The 23954-nt window shown below is 47.6% G+C and overlaps 10 protein-coding genes across 10 annotated transcripts; 4 read left to right on the top strand and 6 right to left on the bottom strand.

Moving 5' to 3' along the window:
* Window positions 1–856: 856 nt before the first annotated feature.
* K444DRAFT_542672 (uncharacterized protein) lies at window positions 857–1523 on the bottom strand (the record flags this gene model as incomplete). Its single annotated transcript, XM_024875896.1, has 3 exons — window positions 857–1159; window positions 1206–1358; window positions 1413–1523. The coding sequence occupies 3 exons, from the start codon at window positions 1521–1523 to the stop codon at window positions 857–859; spliced, it is 567 nt and encodes a 188-aa protein (XP_024729719.1).
* A 1192-nt stretch (window positions 1524–2715) lies between these two features.
* Window positions 2716–3914, top strand: K444DRAFT_704222 (uncharacterized protein; the record flags this gene model as incomplete). Its single annotated transcript, XM_024888081.1, has 2 exons — window positions 2716–3313; window positions 3376–3914. The coding sequence occupies 2 exons, from the start codon at window positions 2716–2718 to the stop codon at window positions 3912–3914; spliced, it is 1137 nt and encodes a 378-aa protein (XP_024729718.1).
* Window positions 3915–4635: 721 nt separating this feature from the next.
* Window positions 4636–8409, top strand: K444DRAFT_704221 (uncharacterized protein; the record flags this gene model as incomplete). Its single annotated transcript, XM_024888080.1, has 4 exons — window positions 4636–6412; window positions 6469–7200; window positions 7279–8341; window positions 8394–8409. 4 exons carry the CDS (start codon window positions 4636–4638, stop codon window positions 8407–8409), a joined length of 3588 nt encoding a protein of 1195 aa, XP_024729717.1.
* A 678-nt stretch (window positions 8410–9087) lies between these two features.
* On the bottom strand, window positions 9088–10895 carry K444DRAFT_619521 (succinate-semialdehyde dehydrogenase). Its single transcript, XM_024881532.1, has one exon. The coding sequence runs from the start codon at window positions 10854–10856 to the stop codon at window positions 9207–9209; it is 1650 nt and encodes a 549-aa protein (XP_024729716.1). The 5' UTR covers window positions 10857–10895; the 3' UTR covers window positions 9088–9206.
* Window positions 10896–11167: 272 nt separating this feature from the next.
* Window positions 11168–11668, top strand: K444DRAFT_542195 (uncharacterized protein; the record flags this gene model as incomplete). Its single annotated transcript, XM_024875859.1, has 1 exon — window positions 11168–11668. The coding sequence occupies one exon, from the start codon at window positions 11168–11170 to the stop codon at window positions 11666–11668; it is 501 nt and encodes a 166-aa protein (XP_024729715.1).
* A 411-nt stretch (window positions 11669–12079) lies between these two features.
* On the bottom strand, window positions 12080–13786 carry K444DRAFT_192081 (uncharacterized protein). The gene is made up of 3 exons (XM_024870928.1): window positions 13398–13786; window positions 13257–13342; window positions 12080–13193 (listed from the first exon to the last, which is right to left on the bottom strand). The coding sequence occupies exons 1-3, from the start codon at window positions 13647–13649 to the stop codon at window positions 12290–12292; spliced, it is 1242 nt and encodes a 413-aa protein (XP_024729714.1). The 5' UTR covers window positions 13650–13786; the 3' UTR covers window positions 12080–12289.
* Window positions 13511–14645, bottom strand: K444DRAFT_192059 (uncharacterized protein). Its single transcript, XM_024870927.1, has 2 exons — window positions 13959–14645; window positions 13511–13911 (listed from the first exon to the last, which is right to left on the bottom strand). The coding sequence occupies exon 1, from the start codon at window positions 14575–14577 to the stop codon at window positions 13978–13980; it is 600 nt and encodes a 199-aa protein (XP_024729713.1). The 5' UTR covers window positions 14578–14645; the 3' UTR covers window positions 13511–13911; window positions 13959–13977.
* A 64-nt stretch (window positions 14646–14709) lies between these two features.
* K444DRAFT_619518 (uncharacterized protein) lies at window positions 14710–16864 on the bottom strand. Its single transcript, XM_024881531.1, has 2 exons — window positions 15243–16864; window positions 14710–15185 (listed from the first exon to the last, which is right to left on the bottom strand). Exons 1-2 carry the CDS (start codon window positions 16790–16792, stop codon window positions 14930–14932), a joined length of 1806 nt encoding a protein of 601 aa, XP_024729712.1. The 5' UTR covers window positions 16793–16864; the 3' UTR covers window positions 14710–14929.
* Window positions 16865–17053: 189 nt separating this feature from the next.
* Window positions 17054–19202, top strand: K444DRAFT_668461 (uncharacterized protein). The gene is made up of 2 exons (XM_024887412.1): window positions 17054–17507; window positions 17641–19202. The coding sequence occupies exons 1-2, from the start codon at window positions 17139–17141 to the stop codon at window positions 18910–18912; spliced, it is 1641 nt and encodes a 546-aa protein (XP_024729711.1). The 5' UTR covers window positions 17054–17138; the 3' UTR covers window positions 18913–19202.
* Window positions 19203–20097: 895 nt separating this feature from the next.
* K444DRAFT_192004 (HET-domain-containing protein) lies at window positions 20098–22494 on the bottom strand. The gene has a single exon (XM_024870926.1). It carries the CDS (start codon window positions 22040–22042, stop codon window positions 20153–20155), a length of 1890 nt encoding a protein of 629 aa, XP_024729710.1. The 5' UTR covers window positions 22043–22494; the 3' UTR covers window positions 20098–20152.
* Between the last annotated feature and the right edge of the window lie 1460 nt (window positions 22495–23954).

Below are 23954 nucleotides of genomic sequence, written 5' to 3'. Positions count from 1 at the left end.
TAGTCTTATATTACTATATTAATATAAGTTTTTATATCTTATTTTATACCGTTTTAATAATTACTCTTCTTATCTCTTTATCTAGTCTACTGGAAATTAAGTGTCTAATAGCTTTAGTAATATATTTTATATTTTCTATATTATATAAGTCTAATCCTGAATATTTCCTTTTATACCTAAGATATATTAGTACTTACTATTCTGGACTTGACTTTATAATATTAATAATATATACTTTCTAAAAATCCTATATTATATTATATTATAGTTAGCTAGTCTTTTTATTTAGTTTTCTATAAACGGGATTACTATTAATCCTAGACTTATTCTCAGAGAGCCTATCTCTCAGGGCTACTTCTATCTGCTTATCTGGATTTAGTTCTCTCTAATATCCTTTTACCTATTTAGTACTCATGGCTTATAGAACTATATATATATAAATATGGATATCTGAAGTAGAGATAAGAAAAGAAGGTTTTCCTAGAGAAATGGGAGAGGGATTAGAGAAAGGAGAAAAGAGGAAGGGAATATAAGTAAGGAGATATATAAGAAGATATATGAGAAAATAAGTAAAAAGATAGGTAAGATTATAAGAAGATAGGTAAGAAGATAGGTAAGAAGATAGGTGAGAAAATAGGTGAGAAGAGAGGTAAAGACAAGAGAAAACCGGTTATTTATAGAATATATAGCCCGAGGCAAAACGCAGAGGACGGCGTAAAATAACCTGAAGGCAGAAAAAGGTCCTACGCATGAAAGCAGGCAGACCAGGATAACTATCTGGGAATAAGCGCATAGTGGGAATATATTTGGGATCCCTGGCTGGGAAAGGGGGCCTTTTCGGGCTCCTCGTTAAAAGTTAACGATTTCTGGTGAGATGGGTGAGCAGACCTGAGCAGACTTGAGCCGAAGTTGAGCCAGGCCTGAGCCGCCTGAGCAAAGGCGGCGCGGGGTCACGTGGGCCAGAGGGTTGGGAGGTGTCGAGATTCCGGTCAAGAAACACAAATGCCAGTTCCGGAATCTTGGCTCCGGCTGCACCAACTGGTCGAGCTACAGTATCTTGGAGAGCGTTCGCCTTAGTGGATCCTCCGTACCAGGACCATGGAGAAGAAGCTGGTGAAACAGCAGGTGAAAAGGCTAGAGAATACCCCCAGAGATACCACTGGGCAATTCAGTAAGATCTGCGCATGCTCAACTTTTCAACTAACCTGGACACCAATAAACGCGGTGGTGATGAAAGGAAGGCGGAACATAATCAACGCAGAGTAGCGATCCGAAGCACCTGAGTTGAAGAGGCATACCGCTGGTATCATTAGCATAACCAATGCTCCCGATGCCATCATCCAAACTAAGTCAGATCCCTAGAGAAGTAGATTGAGCCTTCGCAGCGCCCCTCCAGAGCTTCTGGGCCGTACCTGAAAGAATAACTCTGGGTGCGCTATCAGATCACTGTAAGAAACTGATACATTCAGCGCCGTCAAGTTCCTTGGAACTGGCGGCACAACGTCGAGGGTAAATGTCTCCATAGTTTTAGATATTGAAGATATCTGTCAACGCATGACAAGGAGAGGCAGAAGCTCTGTCGTTGTGGGAAGGAAATCTCGTTGAAGTGTCGGGTGCTCCATCCTGGTGCAGAAATGAGCGCACATTGGCAGCACAGAAAATCAGGCTATGCTTGCCGTGTCCCACTGGCCATAGCCTCCACGCTCGCGCCCAGGTGCTGGTGGCTTGAACAAAACTAGACATGTTATCGGGGCCAACCAAATTTGAAGCAAGGCTCGGGGGCAAAATTAGAATGTTACACAAGCAGTCTTTTTGGCCAAACCTTCGTTTATTTACACCAAAAGCGTTCGCTTCACATGACAACCTGTGCAGGAAGCACCGCCAAGGGCACACTGAGGCTTGAGACAGCCAATCGTGAGCTCCAGACACCACACCATCATCATCTCTTTGACCTCTTGATTCCCGATTGCAAGTTGCATGACTTCTAACTGGTCTCCCAGACCAACCATGTACCATTGTACTGATAAGACTCTCAAGTGTGGAAGATGGGAAGACTGCGATGAGGACGAGGCTCTCAAGGAACCCAAATTCTCTCTACCATGAATTTTGTTTGCATTTACGTTCCAGCCTTTGGCCATCTTTGCGCGTCTTGATTGAGATAATAAGGAAGACGGTTATTTTGAGGCATTTCCTTATCACTAGCAATTGAACGTGACGCAGTGTCTGTCATTTCGTCAATTGGGAAACAGTCGTGAGGCATCCAACGCTCCTTTCCCGTACGCTGATTGACTGCGAAGAAACCACAGCCAGGGAACTGCCACCACTTGTCTCTCTACCGTGCACGCGTCGTTATCTCTGCGAGGCTCGGCTCCGTCATTTTCTCTGTCGGCCGTTGGCAGGCTTGTTCGATTCCCTTATTGAGAAGCAGAGTTCGCCCACCTGCTCCCGCCGTGATGACTGCTCAATCATAGGCGTATCCATATGCTCTCATATACACGCTACTACGGACGGAAAGAGAAAAAAATATTTCCCGGCCGTGCCCAAAAGACGTGGAAGTTCACGGTTAGGATTTAGGAACTGAACAATTTTCCGGTCGTCTCACTGTCTCAGGGCAACGAGGCTCCCCATGGAGGTTGGGATCCCACAATCCTATCATCATCGACGTCAATTATTGACTCTAAATCTAGCAGATCTTCTTGATTTCGGCGAACGACAATGGCAGATTCACAGAGTTGCTGCTTCCATATCTCTTCACAGAATGACGAAACTGCAATGCTAGAAGTACTGCACTGCTCGCAATATCGAATCGATCAGATCCGGCGACACTCTGTTATCGTGAAGGAACAGATAAAGTGCCATGGAAAATGCGAAGGGATACCGTTGAAGATTGATGACACTATCGATATCGATGCTGGGGTGGTCAAATATCTTGTCGCAGATTTGCCTTTGAAATCGGGAATAGATCCAGGGAAGATAAAGCTTGTCGATCTCTCGAAGTTTTGCAACGCGTGGTGGAAATACAAGTGGATACCTGAATCTCCGAAGATACTATGGGATCGCCTTGATCGGACTGGAACTGAGATCTCGAGTCCACATCCAGCGAGCGCAAGGAGATGCTGGCAGCGTCAAACCCCTAACAAATCGCAGCACGGTTCGCCATACCTAGTTAATATTGCCATAGTTCTTGGTCTTGACGACAGCCTCCGTGAACAGATGGACAGAGAGCTCCGTCTCCAGATTCAAAATATAGTATGGATTTCAAACCTGGATGTTCATTTAAAGACATCAGTTGACTTTCTGCATACGATAGAAGGTAGGTAGTACAAACATGGAGATACCCAGATACGTTGATGGCAATCTTCTAACATATACCAGGTATGAGACTGAAGGAGATCGAAGCAATGTTCACGTACTTTTACGACAAACTTGTACATCTATCCAAACCTCACCTCCACCCCAAAAACGTTGAGCGTGTGCGAGACAAGCTGAAAACCGAGATGGATTTGGATTTCTACGAAAACTGGTCTTACAATCTAGACAACGCAGCTCATATAAGGACATATTCAGTGTATGAGTTTGTTGCAAAAATCGAGGGTATCTTGACGGACTCATACGAAACACACACGCATGAGACGCACGACTCCGGCCACCCTAGTCATACGGTGGCTAATGGCCCTAATAGACCAAGGGGTGGCCCAAGTGTGGACTGGATTGCCGTGGGATTGGCGGCTGGCAAGAGCATTGCCTCGATGTTTAAAATATCTCAGAAATGGAATGAGGAGTTGGAGCAAATGCTTAACGGTGCTCACTCTCACATCCAAGAAAGCCAGGAATCGCTAGTGGGTGACCTAATTAAGAAGAGAAATGATGCATTAGAGAGTTGGAAGGAGGTGTTGGAGAATGAGACAGTTTAATAATAAAAATCCTCAAGGATGCATCTTCGGAAGAATGGAAACATGTACAGAATTTATTCCATTGTGATTGGCGAGTATGTGAAGAAACCTGAAAAGGGTAGTCAAAAGAAAAAAGGGGGACCCACACGTAATATTCATATATCTGTCTTTGGGTGGGTGGCAACGCATTAAGATACTCAAGAGCGCCCCTGGCCAAAAAGATTTGGGCCAACCGATCAGTTTTCACGTCAGAGTATCCCAACTCTTACGTAACTTGGACACCCCTAATCTGGTGATTGGCGGTCTCTGCCAAAATGTCTCCTGCGAAGGGAAGGTCAAAACTTTTACTGCTTTCGGTAGAGAAATTTACCACGTGTTTGCCATTCTATCGACACTTCAAGTTGCCTATTCGCTCAAAATCGATGCGCAGCCTAGCGGTGAGCCTGCAGTTCAGCATTCCACAACCGTCGGGCGCTGCCACACCCGCCCATGGGTCATTATGTGTGAAGAAGCAATCTTATCATCACTGCTCATTCGCTCCTCCCAAAATATGATGAATGATATCCTTTGTACTCCTATTGTCAATATAAGCGTTCTAATCCTCGGAAACCTTTCTCCTTAGGAAGTTTCGCCCGATTGGGATTCGCACTGTTTCCAAGACTTGTGTTTGCCACCACTATCGATCCTTGTTCCTGATACGCAATCTCTTTACAAGCAAAATCGCCCATCACCAGCGGGGAAGATGCCTCGTTCTCCATTATCAGAATGCGCAGATAGCAACGACCAGAAGATGAAGGTCCATTTCTGGGATGGCGTTTGTGAAGAATGTGAAAAGAAAGTGACCTTATACAATGCTCGTCAATGTACGTTTTGCGGTGGAAAAGGTTCCTCTGATGATCCTTTCTACTGCATTACCTGCACAGAAGAAGGCTGTACGACAAGGAAAAATTGCCAACAACATCGAACATCGTGCTGGGATAAGCACATACCTTCCCAGTCAGCGAAAGTAGCAGCAAAACATCGAATGGCCGATCCTCTGCCTGAGCTGTTTGTGAAAGTCGTTACACATTCCGAAGCCGACACACAAAAGCTACGACAATTACACGAGCAGGACGAGAACGCTCGATGGCTCAAGATCAGAAGAGATGACGCAGGACGACCAGACCTATTTATATATGACAGGTTTATGCAGGAGTGTGACCGTTCTCAGTCGGGGAATAAGGATACCACACACCATTATCCAAGTTTTGTGTCTTTCATAGGAGATACATCGGTTGGGAAGTCGACTCTTGTCCGCGCGATGCTAGTGTTGGGGCGACTATACTCTCTGAGTTCTAGTTCAGCCGACCAATCATTTTCAGACGAAGCTGCCATTGATGAACTTAGGTTAATAAAAGAGGAAGGCACATATGGGCCTGTTACACGATCTGGAAACATCGGTCATCTGACAGATCCTACTACTTCTGGCGTGCACCTCTATCGAGACGTTGGAAAGGCAATGTTCAAGGACTCACATCGAGCCTCAACTCATCCTGAACGCTCCACCCAGTATCCAATTCTGTTAGTGGATTGCGAAGGGTTCAGAGCTGGTGAAGCAATGACCAATGCGGAGCGAATGGAATCTGAACCTGGAGTGGACTCTCGAGGGAGATTCTTATCAACAGTTGCAAACCACCGGGGTCGATCTGCATCGAGGCGGAAGAATCTATTAAGTCAAATCCCGGTCCTAGCGCCATGCTATGGAAGTTCTGGTAAAGACGGAGTTGATTTGTTCTACGCAAGATTTCTCTACGCAATCAGCGATGTAATCGTTTTCGTAACCAAGGAGGATCAACGAATACAATTTGAGCTTAACCGGGTTTTGGAATGGGCGTCGGCGGCAGTCCTAAAGTCTGTGAACCATCCATCACGGAAAACTCTGATCATTGTTCGCAATATGCCATCTTTTCATGACCCAGCCCTGTACAAGCGAGACGGATTAGAGGAGATCTATCTCCGAGGTCATCCTAACCTATGGGACGACTCCCCTATTTTACAGGAATTTGTGGAGGGTTATAATCGACAAGAAGAGAAATTTGAACGTCGAATAACTAGCAATCGAAGGCTTTACGAAGTTTTGTTCTATAAGATAACATGCTGTTATATACCTCGGGCTAAGGAAGTAATGGGACAATCTCACGAACTATTCGATCAATACAAAGAGCTTCGCAGCGTGATCGAGCTTTCGGTTCGTGATGGGAATAAGTTAAGGGAACGAAGCTTTATGAAATACAATGTTCCTACGTTGTCACATATTTTGAACCGAGCCTTTCAGCATTTCAGCAGCTCAGAAGAGCCGTTCGACTTCTACCTTGCAGCTCGAGGAGATAACCCAAATCCGAAGTCCATGCCAGATCATCTGGCAAATTTTCTTCGGCATACCTCAGAATACTCTTCTAATAACGGCAGCATCAACGACATGGTTATTGACGTGATTACTATTTCGCTAGTCGTATATACGCAGAGACTTTTCGAATTAGGTAAATTTATTCAGACAGTCTTCAAACCCTCTGTAAAGAACTAACAAGTCCCACAGTAACCAGTCCGGATGATATATTTGATCGTGAACTGCACAGAATTTGCGATGAAGGCATAACTGTGTATCTGACCAAGTTTGAGAGGTGCTCTTATAAATTTCCTGGAGGTGCTCCTTGCGTGTCTAGGCTAGAGACACTTCACGGCCACCATGCTTCTTCTGGGGGACAAACTGCACAGGGCCCTTTCTTGCATGAGAAAGCTTGGACTGATGAAAGAAGGAGGTTGTGGGTTCTCAAGATTCGAGAGAGATTCTCGTTGTACTACGATAAATTCTTCCGAGAAGGGGATAACACCCATGGTGGTGAGGTTGAACTAAGGGAGCATCGCATTCTAGAAGAACGGAAAACAGTTCATACCAGGTACCACAAACTCTGGGCATCAATTAAGAGCAACAAGACCTGCCTGTCTTGTTTACAGGCTGTCCCGGATCACGTCCTTGGTTGTGGGCACTCTTACTGCCCTCGGTGCATCCAAGAACTTGGCAAACAATCCTCCCACTTCGAGTGCGCGTGGGTCATGCTAGGTTGTGCCTTATGCAAAAGTCCTGAACAAGAAAGACCTCATACTGTGAAGTTGAGGGCATGCTGTGCTGGTGTGAGGGTTCTGACTCTTGATGGTGGCGGTATTCGCGGGATTGTTGAACTTGCACTGTTACGGTCAATTCACGATGCCATAGGTCTCGAAATACCTGTGAGGGACATGGTAGACTTGATTGTAGGCACAAGTACTGGTGAGTCAATATCTTCCTGAGTTTCTTTGTTACGGACTGCTCCATTAAAGATCGCGAGTTAATAGCTGTTCGATTTAGGCGGCATAATTGCTTTGGCAATCGCAATGTCGAGTTCCACTATCGACAAAATGACAAGCTTCTTTACGAAGGTTGCTCATCAAACCTTTTCCGAAACCCGTACTGGTTTTCTCTTCAGTAAAATAGACCCATCGCATACAGCTGCGAAGGCTTTGATGTTCCTCCGACTTTACGGGAGCGTGTTCAAACGAGAACCATTGGAGAAAGCATTGAAAGAATTCTTTGGAGCATCTAGTTTATTTGCGCCAGATCGCAAAGGACTTCAACCTCAGTTTACGCCTCGGGTTGCAGTAACAGCGGCAAAAGACTCGGGGCAGACTGACTGCCTGATTGCTAGCTACAATCGCCCGGCAATCGATGATTGGGGAAATTTCGATCGAGAAGATTCTGAGAGCAAGGACATGAAGATCTGGGAAGCAGCGCTCGCAACATCAGCCGCACCTTTCTATCTACCACCCTTCTACAAGGAGGAGACAAAAACTGACTATGTGGATGGAGCTGTGTATGCAAACTGTCCAGCACATGTTGCGTACGAGGAAACTAGGAAGCTCTGGCCTGACAACGGATCTGGATTGGATTTCCTTCTGTCCCTCGGCACGGGCTTGCAAAGACGAAGAGGCGACAAGACCCCGACTGCCGTTAAATTCGGAGGCTTTGCTGCAATCCGTGCCATGTTTGAAAGGCAACTTGACTCTCATAAGTCCTGGGATCAATTCGAAAATGGTCCCGTTGGGTCCACTATCAAGTACAGGCTTCACCGATTGAATCCACCTATAGATGGTGACCATATTGCTCTTTATGATCACCACAAAATCCCAGAACTTATAGAAATTGTCCAAAAATGGACGAAAACTCCAGAAATAGCTGAGAAGATCGACGAGCTCGCAAAAATCTTGATCGCGAATCTATTCTTCTTTGAGCCGGACAAAAAAGCTAGTTCGGCACCCAGTAGTCTTCTAGGAGACCATTCATATGATAATCTTTCTGGCTCAATCAGGTGTCGCTTAGGTCATGAAACGGTCCCTCTTGAGAATCTTCTCTCGAAAAAGGTTGAGAGTTTCTGGTATGCGGAGACTTCCTCTACGGACACTGAGCAACTCACAACTCTACCCAAGCCTCGGTGGACACTAGTCAGAACTGCCTATACGGCTGTGCCTAGTCAAATGACGGTCCAAGAGAACGAGAGGAAAAAGTTTCGATTGAACTACACCTTTCGTGTAAAGAACGGCAGCCACTTATTTCAAGTGCTCGCGGTGAAATTTCGCGGATCAGATAAAAGAGTTCCAATCAGCGGTTTCCCATCGACATTGGTTGATCTTCAGAGGCGAGAAAAGTTGAAATGGCTACAGTAGGGATGGCCTCTGTAGATGAAACAATGTTGTTGGCCTCTCATTGGAAAGTTGGACTGATACATTAAAAGCGAATGATTTGGTGGATTAAGCCTGTATCTTGTTCTGGTAGTGAAGCTGATTTTCGCGTTGTTTTTGTCAAATTCAGATAGTTAGAAGCCTTGATTCTTGATTATCGATGGCTGGAAAGCCCCTTAATATTGTACAGATCCACTAGTCTCCCACTAGTTTCCCAGCCCACTGGCTGCCGTAAATCCACCCTGTAACTTTTTTGAGGGCGTTTTGGTTAGCTTAGAAGCGAGAATGGCAATGGCTGGGGTGCCTTACTCGTTAGGGGGCTTACCACTTAGCGGGTGCCAAGCGCTCAGGTAAGCTGCTCAGGTAAGCTGCTCAGGTTGCTCAGGCGAGTTGACTGAGCAAGAGCGGCAAGCTTGCTAACTGAATGCGATGCGCAAGAAAGAGAAAATTGATTCATAATACCTTCAAACTCCTACTCCTCGAACATGCAGTAACCGATGGGCAACTGGATATGGGATACCAATCAGGATTCGATTCTTCCGAGCCTGTGTGAACCTATCACTACAAATTCCCAAGCGTCACCGACTTCATGACCTGAAACTCCGCCAACCCATACTTACTCCCCTCCTTCCCCAACCCACTTTCCTTGATGCCTCCAAACGGACTCTCAGCCGCACTAATCTTCCCCGTATTGACGCCCACCATGCCCACCTCCAACGCCTTCGCTACTCTCCACACCCTCCGCAAATCATTCGAGAAAAAGTACCCCGCGAGACCAAACTCGGTATCGTTCGCCATTCTCACCACCTCCTCCTCGGTCTCAAACATGAACACCGGTGCCAGTGGCCCGAACGTTTCTTCTTTCGCAACAAGCATGTTCTGTTTCGCGCCGGTTATGAGAGCTGGTTCGATGAAATATCCGTCAAGATCATCCCTCACTTTACCTCCCACGACGAGTTTGGCGCCTTTGGAGAGCGCATCGTCGATATGCTGTCTCGTCTTCGTCACACCCGCTCTGTTAACCAACGGACCATGGGTAACGCTTGGATCCAATCCGCTTCCAATCTTGAACTTGCTCATTCTCTTCAGCAACTTCTCGACAAACGCATCATGGACTCCTTTCTGGACATACAAACGATTCGCACAAACGCACGTCTGACCTGAGCACCGAAATTTGCATGCCAATACGCCGTCAACAGCAATCTCGAGATCCGCGTCGTCGAAGACGATGTATGGTGCGTTGCCGCCGAGCTCCATGGAAACTTTCTTCATCGTACCAGCTGCTTTCTCCGTAATCAATTTCCCGACTGCTGTCGAACCCGTGAAACTGACTTTCTTGACGAGCGGGTGCGTGTAGAGTATTTCCACAGCAGCTCGATCCCGAGTCGTCACAACCTGGATCACGTTTGGCGGAATTCCTGCTTCGACAGCCAGCGCCGTGAGTGCTAAAGTACAAAGCGGCGTCTCGCTCGGCGGTTTCACAACGACTGTGCATCCAGCAGCAATCGCCGGTCCCAGCTTCCGGGTAATCATTGCAATGGGGAAGTTCCAGGGTGCGATGATGCCGCAGGCTCCAATCGGTTGTCTAAGAACAAGGTTCGCGCTGCCTTTGTGCTGTGACGGAATCACATCGCCGTACGACCTTATTGCTTCCTCTGCAAACCAAGTGATAAACGAGGCTCCATATTCGACTTCTCCCTCCGCTTCGGCTAACGTCTTGCCGTTCTCCATCGTGAGGAGAATGCCCAGGTCTTTGGCATGTTTCCTGATGAGTGCTGCCCACGCATGCAACATCTTCGCTCTGTCTGTTTCTGAAGTGTTTTTAAAGTCTTTGAAGGAGGTTTGTGCATGTCCGATTGCGGTAGTAAAGTCGGAGGCGCCGAGGTTAGCGACGTTGGCTATGATACCGTTGGCTGCTGGGTCGTAGACTGGGTAGGTGCTTGATCCGCTGACCCATTTGCCGCCGATGAAGGCTTGTTCACGTATTAGAGAGGTGTCTTTGAGGGCTGCGTCGAGAGTAGATGGATGGTTGCGCATGTTGCTTGCTTCTCCCATGATTGCGATTGGGTCTTTGATGTGAGCTGGAGTCTGACTTCTGACTTTTGAGTTGCACCTGAGTATCTTGATAAACTTTTGAGTTTGGCCTTGCAAAACTTGCGATAACACTGGGGTAGCTATTTGAGCTTCGATATCACATGATTCCAATCTCATGGTATCTGAATATAACCGGGCTGCGGGAAACATATTCCCGGATCTTCGAGGCTTTTCCACCCGGAAATGATTTCCGGCTCTTCACAACACTCGAATAATCAATAGACCGAGAACCGAGCAAAGAAGCTAATCAATGCCGCTGAACTTTTGGTCTGCCCACATATCAGAATACCGAAAAGAAAATCTTCACATGTACTCGGGTTCTTTTTGTGATGATGCCTCACTCATTTCTCACTTCCTACTTGGGCATCAATGCAGCCTCTTATGATCTGAGCAAGGAAAACGATACACGAAAACTGATTCGCCTCATCATGGCAAACGACCCCTACCGCACAACAGACTTCACCCTCACAGTAGAAGAGCGCATAAAAGCCTACTACCACTCCGTAACATCCGACCCTAAGTACTGCGGCTTCGACGTACAACCCTTATCACTGCTTTACCTCGCCTCCATCCCGCCTACCACCCCCACCGTCACCTGGACTTTCACAGTCACCTCCTCTCTCTGCAACAAAGACGGCAACCTGCACGGTGGCGCTTCATCTACGATTTTCGACAATTTAACGTCTACCGCCCTCTTCACGATTGGAAAGCCAGGATTCTGGGACAATCTCGGGGTGACGAGGTTTCTGGCCGTGAGTTATTTTAGACCTATTCCTCAGGGGACCCAGGCGGTGTTGGAGTGCGAGGTTGTGGCGGCCGGGAAGAGGATGGCGCAGGTCAGGGGGACGATGAGGAATGGCGAGGGCAAGGTTTGTGCAAGTTGTTTGCATGAGAAGGTTCAGACGGGAGGTCCGAGTGCGAGTCTGTAGGATGCATCTGGGGAGACTCTTTTGATACCGAAAATTCAGCGTGGGACGTTTTGGATGACTGGAATCCAAGTTGTGATGTTGAGAGTGGTGAAACCCATTCGCAGGCACATACAACCAGATGTTGGCACAACACCAGGGTAACTCATGACTTGGTCGACGGCAGCTAGAGCGCCTGATGCGACGTTGCCCTGACTTTAGCATCAATGAAGAAGCAGCGAATGGATGTTGATGTCGGCTATTCCCTGTATCCGATGACTGGGCAAATAACCGATGACAATGAATGCGGTAGATGTTCAGCTCGAAGAATAATCTCTGGCTCGAGGTACAAGAAGTGTGGTTCCCGATGATGGCATCGTGATGTGAAGACCCCAAAATAAGCAGAAATCAGTCTGCGATTTGAGGCGGAGGTTGAGACTTCAGACCCGATAGTATCCTCTCTGGATGTTCATTGAACTTTCCGGTTGCGAGCCTGCAAGCCCCTTGATCCATTCTTGGAGTCAGCGTGCATTAGTCTCTCAAGTCTAGACTCGGCTTTCTAGGCCCCATCGTTCGGAAACCGTGGAGGTATATGTCTAGCTATTATGGATATTCATCCAGTTTTAAGTCGGACATGGTGGCTGATTAGTCGATCCAAGCTCCTGGGACTTTGGGGCCTCGTCGTAAAATCCCCTGCGCTCGGGCAAGTTTATTTGCTTTCTTTTGCTCTCGGCGTTCGCAACGGTTCTGGAAGGTCCTTAAACGGGATCGGTCATTACCAGAAACTGACCATCCAGCCCGAAGTCGTTGCGCATCATATTTCCATCTTGGGTAGAAGAACGGCCAGTCCCTGCTGTCGTCGAGCCACCACTCCATATGTTGAGACCCTATTCCAAAATTCTTGAACTCTTGGAGAACATCCAAAGCTTGTCCCGCTGGGTCGATATACCACTCCCAAGAAACAGTTGGCGGTTTCTTTGATATTATCAACTGACGGGCACGACCACAATAATGGTATTGCTTGGCCATTATAGACAATGAGTTGAAATGGATTTCAGACTCGACTCTAAGGTATTCAACCACGTCGATCCCGGACTCCGCAAGAACTTCCAACCACTTTTGACCCAACCAGTGAGACTCGAATGGTTGGTCCGCGATATTCAGAACGTCGTCCAATAAAGTAACAATATTGTCATCTCTATAATGGTAGGTTGTATGAAGATCTAAACCCAAGCTTAGGGCATGCTGAATAGCCTGCTTCCAAAGTTTCTGGTCGGCTGGGTTGGACACTCGTAACATTCTTAGGGCCATTGGTATTGGGGAAATCTTCCACCCGGAGAAAAGGACGTTCACATTCTTTTTCCCAATCCATTGGTCCACCATTTTGTAATATAAATGGATACTCGGGTCAAACCCAAGACTGTTAAAGAATCTTCGTGCAATGAAGGATGGATCTATATCATCCACATGTAAGGCGATCAGGTGACAAGTCTTCTCAAATGCATCTACTTGCTCTTCTGTACATATATATCTAAACAACGGTTGGTTGCTGAACAAATGTCGAGTCAGTGAGACTGCTAGAAGAGTTTTAATCAAAGGATGTTTGACATACTATAGACATGTATCTAGGCCATGGTCGGTAAAGCCAACTTGGAAGAGAAGTTTGCAGACTTCCCATTTATACCAGAGCACCGAGCGCTAGAGAATTGTTAGATAGCTTTGGCGATGCCCTTCGAGGTTACTCAAGTCTTACGTGCAATAATGTATTGCCCCAAGCATCAACACTGAAAGGAGAAAGTTGTCGCTCACTAAAGAGCTTTTGAATACCTATGACATCCCCCTTCCAGCACATTTTCCACACAGGATGGTCACTTCGAACCACCGGATAAGTTCTAAGAGATCTCTGAATGTACCCGTAATTATTCAGGTACCGAAAGTCGATACAACGGGAGAAGAAGGATGGCATGAAGATCCAAGTACTTTCGTCCTGGGTATAAGGTTTCATGGAAAGTCTTCCTTCAGCATTTTCGAAAGTCGCCGTGCTGGATTGCTTTCTGATGACTACCCTCCCAAGTGGGGTCTGAAACGAGGAAAATTGACGGTTCGAAGCTCTAGATCTTGTCCTTCCACGGTTTTTGGCACAGACACCAATGTCAGCAATAGCTTCATGACAACTCTGACTACAGCTACCCTGGGAATTATTTCGCAGAAGAACCAACTCCTGGCTGATGGTAGTCGTGATCTGGTTCGTTGCGATGACCTGGGCCCTGAACTCTTTAGCAAGTCAATACATAGAAGGGGGCATCTGACTCACATCAAGTTCGTCGTCATCGTCAAGTTAAGCAAGCTGGCAGCCTCATGTAACTGACGTTCGAACTCCTCGATATCCTTCTTCTTGCACGACAATCGTAATGATCCCAAAGTCTTGGTTGCTCTGTTCTTCGCCTCTGCGGTCCTGCGGACTTCCTTGCCACGTCCACAATGCCTGCTAGTCCCTTGATGGTGTTCTCGCAAGTCTTCATCGCTCTCAAAATTGTCTCTGACACGGCTACGTCCTCGTCTGCGCTCTGCCGTCGTTGCCTGTCAATGAGTTCTCCAATATTCTCGAGAATCAGCTCAAGCTGCTCCAACAAATTGATCAACCTTTGCAGTTCCTTTGGCGCTTCTGAGACATTGTGCAAAAATCGTTGGATCTGGCGGACCGAGTCCACGAGTTGGATCGCGAGGGAGACGACGGCAATGCCACTTGCGGCTGCGCTCAGCCCGTCCATGTTTGTGGCTTCTTTGCAATGGAAAGATGCTGAAAATCGAAGATAGGAAGGATGATTGCAAGCACGGTGCGATAATTTTGGGAGAATGTTGAAGAAGAGAAGGAAGAGCGATGTGGGAAATGGTTGAGGTGCAGGCTCAGCCTTACTGCGTGAGAGCTGCATTATGGCCAATCCGGATGCGAAGCATCAGAAAGCCTCGCGGTACGCCTGGATGAGAATCTTAATTCTTAGCACTCAGACCACTCTCTCTGTGTGTGAAGAGCTCTTCACCGGAAAGTTTCCACGTCCTCATGTGTGAATGTCATTTGACGAAAAGATACAAACAATTGAGGAAATACAGTCATCTCAAGCAAGCAATACAAGAGGAAACAGTTTGCCCAGGATCATTAATGTTCAAATTGCAGAGTCTTAGATCTACAGTATAAATGCATCATTCTTCATTAGATTCGTCCATCAAGTCATCATGCACCAGATGTAGCTCCATGTCCCAAGCGTACTATATACACCGATCGCGTCATCTCGACATCAACACCAGCTCGTCCTGGGTGGCCGTATCATGGGAAGATTTCTCTTCCGATGCTGTCGACATTGGGTCTTCGCGGTCTCCAGGTGGTGGGGTAAGAGTCCTCTCCCACTCTTTCATGATCGTTGACATAGTGCGTTGTAGATTACCTTTGAGATTACCGGGACTCAGCTTGTCCAAGGCTGGCCATTGAATATCCTCGCGTTTTAACGGAGTGCTGGGGCTGTCTGCGGATTGATCCATGATTCTGTGTTTGTCAGTTTTGATGAAAGGTGGTAAGCTGAGACTGGGATTGGAGTCATACTTGGTGTTTCGATCTTCAACACTTCCATTTGATGGAGCAACCGGATCAGAGAGTGCTGTGCTACCACTCCATCGGGGCGAGGGCGACTTTGGGGTTGGTGAGTCCCAGTTCGACCAATCATCATCCAAATCATTAATCGGTGCAGCGAGTGACAGAGTCCTGGATTTCTTTTTGGAGGGTAATGGCGTTCTTGACACTGATTGTGAGTGATCCAAGTCCGACCAAAGGTTACCTGCGGCATCTAGCAACGGGCTGTTGCCAGTCAAGGAATCCCACGTTCGAGGAGATGTTTCTCGAGGCGAATGACCACGGCGACTCTTTTCACTACTGCCTCGTCTGGGAGTCTGGTTCTGAGGAGCATCCAGCTTAGATCTGTCTATGGTTCCGTTCACGGCCTCATCTCCCACTGTTGCCTGCCGCAAGTCCTCCAGGAAGGTCCACACTCCGGCTTTGATGTCTTCAGCAATCTGCTTCGCTCCGGTGGTCACGCCACCATGGTATGAATTTCTCGAACGAGGAGGTAATCTCTTGGGTATGATTATATCTGGCATCGTCGCACTCTTCGGCATGGAACTGGCCTCGACTCCGGATTCTTGCACGGGAGGGAAGGACTGAGTGAAGTTCGAGCGTTCAGGAGACAGTAGGGAGAGTGCACGCATGTGTTGTCCGGAAAACTTCCTTCGAACCTCCTTAGGGATATCCAAGCTATTCTTTGGAGTCTCGAGACTGGTAAGGACCGCTTTTCGCCTCTCCTCCGCACTCTGACGAGGTGTACTCGGAATTTCTTCCTTGGTGGAAGGTGTCACAACTGCCTGCAGTGGTTGCAACTTTTCAACGTGCTTAATCTCCGCCTTCTTCTTTTGTGCTTCGTGAAGTGCCCATTGCCTCTTCAACTTGGTCAGATCTGCCTCCGCCTTTTCGAGTTCCTCCTTCAGCTCCAGCACACGCCTCTCCTGACCGGCCAAAGCAACCAAGAATCCATTCGAATCCCTCGGGGAGGTATCTGGAAGCTCGGAAGGTGTGGGAGGAAGCGAAGGCACCGTCGACGAGGTGGGAGTCGGTCTCGAAGAGGTCGGGGTTTGTCTCGAAGAATCGCTGCTGTTCGTGCTGGTGGTGACCGGAAAGCTCAATGAGAGACGGTTCGAGGTCCGCGGTGTGTACGATAATGCTCGAGTATGTTTCACGGCCGGCCGAGGAGGCGGAGCCATCGCAAATGATGCTCTGTTCGGTGAATTTCCTACATGAGAGCACGGGGCAGCGGCGGGTTCGGACGGCTCTCCCGACTTCAAAATTGACTCGATTGACGCGCGATCGAGGGACGACTTTCGACAACGATGGCTAGCCATTGCGCTAATGGTCTGCTGCGTATACCGAGAGCTGTCGTGGTCCAGAAAGGGAGAAGACGTCGCCCTTTGAATGTGCGTCAGCACCAAAATGAACCGTTTTCGTCGCGGAAATCGGCTTTGTTGACATTCAACACCAAAACAATTAGAAGCACTAAGGTATAAAAGCAAATATTTCCATGAAGTCAGTTCATATATAGTCGTCATATAGTCATGAAAATGAGAAACGAATGGTTGGAGGCGAGCACATTCAGACCATCAGGTCTGGAGAAATCAGAAAAGCTGGCAGCTCAGGAGAAAGATGAAAGGTCGACTGGCCTTTGATTGCAATGGCGAGAATCCCTGACGTGACTAGCCAATGGCTAGCCTCTCCGAGATTAGCACAGAGCTAATCCTTGTTCATCCAAGCCCGCGGATCACGAGGTCTCGTGTGGATCCCGCGCCATTGTTTTTGCACAACACCACGTCGACGACTTCAATAACATATTCGCACCACAACATCTTTTTGTGTATTCTATTGCATGGCATTTCCTTGCCATGCATCCCAGTAATCATGCCTTTTCCTTTTGTCTACCTCTGTGATCTTCTCAACGATCTGGAGCGGCCTCATGTCTCCAGATACCCCATGCTTCCCAAAGACCTGGCGAACTACACCAAAGACAAGGTCATCAGATGGCTCAGGCTGCATCGGGACCGACTCAATGCATTCAGTACGGATAGCGAGGCTGTGATGTCGATGTTACAGCCCGAGAAGCAGATCGACAGAGTGTATGGCTTGGATCCAGGGAGTCTCGAATTGGTCATTGCACGTGCTTTGAGCCTCCCGAGGCAACACTATCTTGCCCTTCAGCAATGGAGAACTGACCCGGTGAGAGGAGATCTTGGCGCGTGTGTAAAACGCGCCATGGAAAACATGGAGAACGTAAGTTGTGCTTCCCTTGATATTTTCACCGCGTCAGGGTGATCCTGGCACTTTTGGTGACCACCGAGCTTCTCACCCTTCCTCGCGGATGATCCCTACCATTCTAACTAAAACAATCGCTTACAATCTCAAGATGGCAACCCCAGGTCAAGCAAATGCCGTGATGGTCGAAGAAATTGACCAGTCTTTGCTTCAAATCGCTGCTTTCGACCAGCGCTCTTCACCGGCCGTGCAGTCATTAGCCAGCAGTTGGAAGCACCCCGATGGGATTGAGTTACTAGTCAATCTGTACCAGAGGCTGCAGGCTCGAGAAGCCAAATGGCTGACGCGACTGATTCTGAAGAGCTATGCACCGATTAAGTTTCCTGAAAACCTGGAGCCTGGACCACAACACTCCTTCCTGCCAACTTGTGTTCAGTTAAAGATACAATTCCCCAGCTCGGCTCCTCTACCTGTACGACGAGATGGCACCAGGATTATTGTCGGAGTTGGAGCAAATGAAACTGTCCATCGTCACCCAGCGCTACCAAGGGCAGCCCCACAGTCCTCTTTTCTGGCCTCTACACCAATCGCAGCTACAATTCAAGCATTGCCTACTCCTGTAGCTTCTTCTCAGCCTGCCTATTCAACGCCAGCATCATCCATATCTCTTCCCCCACACACCATCTCTACCCCGTTTTCCCCAGTACCAGCTCCTCCTGCAACATCTTCTGCGCTCCAACCTACCTCTCCAACGCCAACATGGTCCCTTTCTGCGTCTCGGCGGGCTTTGTCTACACCGACCTCCTCAATGCAGGTTCCAACTCCAACTGTTGGACATAGCCGTTGCTCTCCATCAACTTCCGCTCCTTTCTCGCACCTGGCGGCTCGATCATCACCCAATAACCATCCAACCACTCCCTCCCGGACTATATTGGGCCAGGTGTCCCAGAATATTCCAACGATCAGTCCTCAGAAGTCACCAATGAGATCCAGTCCAGTTCCTTCAATCTTCACAAGTAGTAGTGGCACCTGTAAATGGACACCCAATACCTGCCCTCTGAGCACCTGCGTATTTATTCTTGGACCTTGCATCTCCAAGATCCCATACATTACCGAAGAACTGCTCAGTTGGCATGCCTCTCGATACACAACTTCTGTTCGAGCTCTCGCTCACCGCGCTCTTCAACAACGGTGCTCCCGGACTGGTAAAAGGTTTAGGAAGATCGCTCTTGTCGAATCGCACCGCACCCAACCCACGGTCGACTTCTTGAGACGAATCAGCACTCTGAGACTAACGAGAAAAGGGAAGAAAGAATGGGTTGGGGTTTATGATTGGCGATTGTTGGAGTGCATCACCAAAATGGAGCAAGGGAAGGAGCTGACCTACGATCCATGGGTCAGATGTTGGATATGCAACATCTAGCAATTTTCTAATAGCATTGTTGGGTTTGGCGTTGGGTTTGGCATTTGGGTTGCATTGTAGGGCATTTTTCGGTGTGCATTTGCGCTCATTGTTGGACATCGGCATTGGGAATGGGCATTTGGAAATGGTGTTGGATTGCATTGTAGGTGTTTAAGATACGCAGCATACATAGCGTGTCCATTTTTTTAGGTTTTTATCTGCTCCGATACGATATTCTACCGTCTCGCGTTCATCTTGCCTAGTGAATGCAATTCTCGGTTGACCGTTTCCCGGTGGGCCAAAATTCAGCGACCTGGACTGCACCTCTTCACCATTTTACATTGTTTTGGTGTTTCACCACTTTGGATCACCTGAGCCAGGAGCAGCCTGGGGTACAGAGATCGCTGCATAAAGTTTCTGGAACACAGGGCATTGGGAGACTTTAAGGCCCTGTGGCGTACAGATCAAGGTGGTAAACTCGCAATGAGGCCCCATCTTTCCAGGCCCTTCCCCTAAAAGTAGCCTATGCGCCTTCGACAGGGCTGCCACACCCTTTTAGGTCTTCTCCCTCTACTTATAAGGGAGTCGTTGCTAAGGAGGCCTATAATAGTTGCTCTACTAACAGCGCTATAATCCTAGAAGATCTACTTATCCCTTGCGAATATCTTATAGCGCCTCTTTACGTCGATGTAGGGAGGACTACCTGGACTTATAGTGGCTAGCGAACTCTTGCCCTAAATTCAGACCCTGTAGAGCACCAAGGGTCAAAATACCCTATATTCCCGATACTTTATGCCGCGATCTCCGTACTCAGAAAAGCTCGCTGGAGCGAAGGGATGGAACGTGGGACGGAAACTAGTGCGATTCCGATGCGGGTAATGATGATGAAAAGCTAGCACAGGAGTGCAATTTCCCATATAAATGCGCCGTCGTAATGGCAGTGGAGTAACCTTCGTCTTGAATATAATAATCAATGGGTTTGAATTCTGCCGGTCTTCTAAAGAGGGATCTGGTTTCAAGTGGAGCGAGAAAGGGGAGGGTCTCGCAAATGGTCCGGTTTTCTTTCACTTCAATACTCCAGCCCCTCTGGGGAAATGGTAAGGAGCGACAAATTGTCCGATTGTCCTTGAGATCTACATGTCTTCAATGAATACTCGAATTATGATCTTTGCAATTTTGTTCTGAAGCTGAAAACTTAGATGAAAGGTTTATTTGACTGTTTTATATTCTATATTTTGATATCCCATTCAGTACTGCAAGTTCAAACGAGAGTAATTTCATGAGTCTCGAAAGAATCAAACCAGCTTTTAGCTGTTGTCCATGGCCTCACATTTGGTGATACATTCGCCACCACGCCAACCCGCTCATACTGCTGTTCCGATCCATCAATGAATCTCACAACTAAGGCCTCTTCCCAAGACCCAGTGGTATTGCTAGACTTCATTACATCCATGGCATGGAAAATATGTGGTATGTCTTTTCCGCATCGGCACGGGTCGAGTTGCAAACCTTCTTTGCTGATATCAGGCCAAAATGGTGCTGGCTCTGAATCGCAAGCCAGGACTTCCCACTCGGTGCCGAAAATCTCACTCCACCTATCACCTGAAGCTTGACGAATTGTTACTGGCCTCAATCGCGTTTTCACATTCATCCTCCTTGCTCTAACTCGACCGTATGCATCCTTGCCATCTAGTTCAATCGCCACGTTAGAAACCTCAATACCTTTCGTACCACACTCGAAGTATGTGGTGGATCTGATGTATTTGAGAGGCTGGTCTTCGTTTGGGTTTTGGCAGACCGGCCATTTCACGGCACAATCGACTGAAATCCATGACCACGACGGTGACCTTCTCTTGCTGACCTGCAGCTGCCCGGACTGGTCGCATCGCCACAACAGATCAAAAGGCAGTGATCTCCTCCACAGCCCTGCGTAATATGTGTCTCCCGAACAATCCTTGAGCAGGCCAGCAATACCCGAAAGTGCTGGCAATTTGTCATCGGTCTGCGTCAATTTCCTTACAGAGTAACTGTTCACAATTTCTCGCCACATCTGTCTCATACTGCGATCATCATTTGCCTGCTTGAGACAAATCCGTAATGCAGAGCCCAAGTTATTCATGGCTGGGTAGAGTTTGCTTTCCATAACGTGGCACTCGCACTTACGAGACCTTTGGCACTCCCAGACGAGTTCTGTAGGAGTGAAGTGCACGATCCGGGTCGCGAGCATGGGTTCTTGGAAACCCCAGCCTCGGGACAGCAATGGAAAAGTTCCCTTGATGTGCTTGTCCCACCAGTAATCTGATTTGGTTCTGCACGATACGATGATATCATGATTGAGATTCCTCCGTGCTCGCATGGAGCTGCCGGGTGCTTCAATGTCTATTGATAGTTGCGCGGTGGACCTTTTTGTAAACATCCCCTCGTGGACATTGCCCGATCTTGTTGCCGCAAGTACGATCTTTGCATTGGAATAGATGTGTCCCATTTTCTGGGACTCCTCTTCCCACTCCGATACATCTTTTTGGACAATACAGATTGCATCAACCCAAATGTAGTCTAAACCTAATTCCCTTGTTAAGCAGAATGCATCCTTTATTGTTTGCGGAAGTTTGTCCATAGGAATGTCCTTCTCGAAGTCTTCCAGTGTACCTTTCACTGTCATGAAAGTTGCGTCTTCGCCCCAGCAATAGCTCAAAGCAGCATATGAAACTGTTGAACTTGGCGGAGTTGCCACCAAATGAGCCGTTTCGGCCCTCTTGCCGAGATGGATCATTCTCTTCGGGAGAATGGGAGCAAGATTGCTCTTCTGTTCCTCAGATCCTCCCCAAAATTCTGTTACTTTTTGATGGATGCATGATAGGCAGCCGAGTGCCGAAACCACAAGTCCAAAAGGTTGCCGCAAGCTCGAACCTGCATGCCTTCCAAGGACCTCGTTCCGTCGGACCTGGGCACCAAAGAAGTTGTGTGAATTACATTCCGGGTGATCTTCGCAAGCTTTAAGCCATCGATTGATTGTACTTGTGGCATGCTCACATGATACTTCTGCAGGGACATCGGCCGGTGTCGGAAGCTTTGGCTGACTGGCGGTGTAAAGTCCTAGGAACGAGCAGCAGCGTACTATCCACTTCCAAAACGTCATCCCTAGTAACATAATGTGACCTTTACATTCCCTCCTCTATATTTCGAGAGATAAGAAGGGAAGACTTACGAGGCTGATAAACCTCAATGACCAAAGCTCCCTGCCACTGCCCCGTGAATCTCAGACCATGGTCCTCCACACGTACTATAGCACTCTCATACTCACTACTACCCTTCTTCGGCGTCGTATTATCTTGTTCTAGTAGCTGTTTGACGAAAGAACATAGACTGCAACCATTCTCTGCTGTACTCTGGATGCTGGCGAGGCTGACCTCGCGGCTCTCCGACTTTCCATCTCCCGGGCGGAGATCCCCTTCAAATCGACGGCAAGAGGGGCATAAATTTCTAGCCATGATACTGAGGACAAAGGGAGGATAGAGTGTTATGGAATGAGGCTTGGAGTCAGGTTTGGAGGATACCAAGCTGCTTTATCTGAGGTGAGGTAAACGCAAGGCTGCTCAGCCACCGCCATGCAGCATACCCCGGCTCGAGCGGATAAAATGGCAAGTTCAGAGCCAATCATTGCCAATTTCTTTTCCTCTTATTCTAGTTTATTTGGTTTGAATCGCCCAAGATAGTGAGCTTCTTGAGAAACCTTGATTGATTTGTTGTCTCGTGTAGCTGCTCCATTTAAACTCGTTCCACTCCAGTGATGCAGAAACACTTCGAAAATGCAACCACAGGCCTCTCATTACTAAACCCGATTAAATCAAACCACAATATAAAGCAAGAACTATCCCTTTAGGTATCGAAAAACCACGATCAATTCTCAAGAACGAGTCTCTTGTATTGTCTGAAGTGTATATATAAAAGTAAGGCGAAACTTAAGCGAGAAGATGGATTGCTGGATCCTCCAGTTCGATAAATCTAGGGTTTAATGCATAATAATTCGGCAAATACAAATAGTATATAGGTAAATCGGACAAAAGGAGTTCGAATTATGGCGCTTGCGGCTGAAGAGGCTGCGGAACCTTGATGCCTCCAAGTGAGATATTGGAGAAATATAGACCTTGGAACTCCCCGCCTGGGTCGACCAGTTTTCCATCTTGCCATTCTTGTTGCCTTTCAACTTGCCTAATATAAATCAAATCAAAGTCCACCGGCAAGTTGTCTCCTGCCCAAAACTTTGACGACATAGGTTAGAGTTCATATGGAAGATGGAAATGTCGAGGAAGCAATGAAGCAATGAGATTTGTGAAGGACTGGTGGGAGTAGCTAGAATAGGGGCAGTAAATCAACCAATTTTCAAGTATGGATCCTCAGTACAGAAGCAACCTCCCCACACACAACGGTGAGGTTGCTTCTGTACTGGGGATTCCCTCTTGGGAAGTTCATAAATGGTGGTTTGAATATTTTGTGGCTTTCGAAGGCTCGGATGGAACTATATGTGCGAGCTTGAAGGCGTGATTTCACTCGACACTGATTCAGACGCGTGGTGAAGGCCAATCTACGAGTGCTGGCTAGGACATGAGAAGAGAGACGTAAGCTGGCTGACATTTTTTGCTGATTTCTTGAGAGCACAGCATGAGAATATGTGGGAAGCGCTGGGTTAAATCAAGGAGTCTGAGTACTGGATGGGTCGACTGCGGCCCAGAGATATGATGTGAATGAAACGTAGCGAATGAAACGTCAGGCATTAGTGGGCTTCATATGGACTTGCTCTCAAGAAACATTGCCATAGAGATCATGAGAAGGACAAATGAGGCTTGTCACCTGATGATGATCTGATATTCTCAACTTCAGCCCAAGCCAGAGGCGACCCATGTATGTAGAAAACGGTTTTTATGCAGTCCCTGAAATATGTTCTATTGTACTGTCTTGGAGTATGATCAGCGTGTCCATAATAGAAACATTCAATGAGGCGCTCACGCTTTTGAGCTTCCCCACATTTGTAGTCCGATTGAGATGTGGCCTTGCCTCAGCTC

Source organism: Hyaloscypha bicolor (assembly GCF_002865645.1).
Source record: "Hyaloscypha bicolor E unplaced genomic scaffold K444scaffold_165, whole genome shotgun sequence".
Taxonomy (NCBI): domain Eukaryota; kingdom Fungi; phylum Ascomycota; class Leotiomycetes; order Helotiales; family Hyaloscyphaceae; genus Hyaloscypha; species Hyaloscypha bicolor.
Note: the sequence above shows the minus strand (reverse complement) of the source record. Positions and strands in the feature narration are given on the sequence as shown.

Bases quoted from the DNA above. Each gene is read 5' to 3' on its own strand.
- K444DRAFT_619521 (XM_024881532.1), bottom strand. From the start codon at position 10,856: ATGAGATTGGAATCATGTGATATCGAAGCTCAAATAGCTACCCCAGTG.
- K444DRAFT_192081 (XM_024870928.1), bottom strand. From the start codon at position 13,649: ATGAAACCTTATACCCAGGACGAAAGTACTTGGATCTTCATGCCATCC. The intron at 13,343-13,397 runs GTAAGACTTGAG...ACAATTCTCTAG, and splicing joins GGGGCAATACATTATTGCAC to CGCTCGGTGCTCTGGTATAA. The intron at 13,194-13,256 runs GTATGTCAAACA...ACATTTGTTCAG, and splicing joins GGCCTAGATACATGTCTATA to CAACCAACCGTTGTTTAGAT.
- K444DRAFT_192059 (XM_024870927.1), bottom strand. From the start codon at position 14,577: ATGCAGCTCTCACGCAGTAAGGCTGAGCCTGCACCTCAACCATTTCCC.
- K444DRAFT_619518 (XM_024881531.1), bottom strand. From the start codon at position 16,792: ATGACGACTATATATGAACTGACTTCATGGAAATATTTGCTTTTATAC. The intron at 15,186-15,242 runs GTATGACTCCAA...TGACAAACACAG, and splicing joins GTTGAAGATCGAAACACCAA to AATCATGGATCAATCCGCAG.
- K444DRAFT_668461 (XM_024887412.1), top strand. From the start codon at position 17,139: ATGCCTTTTCCTTTTGTCTACCTCTGTGATCTTCTCAACGATCTGGAG. The intron at 17,508-17,640 runs GTAAGTTGTGCT...TACAATCTCAAG, and splicing joins CCATGGAAAACATGGAGAAC to ATGGCAACCCCAGGTCAAGC.
- K444DRAFT_192004 (XM_024870926.1), bottom strand. From the start codon at position 22,042: ATGTTACTAGGGATGACGTTTTGGAAGTGGATAGTACGCTGCTGCTCG.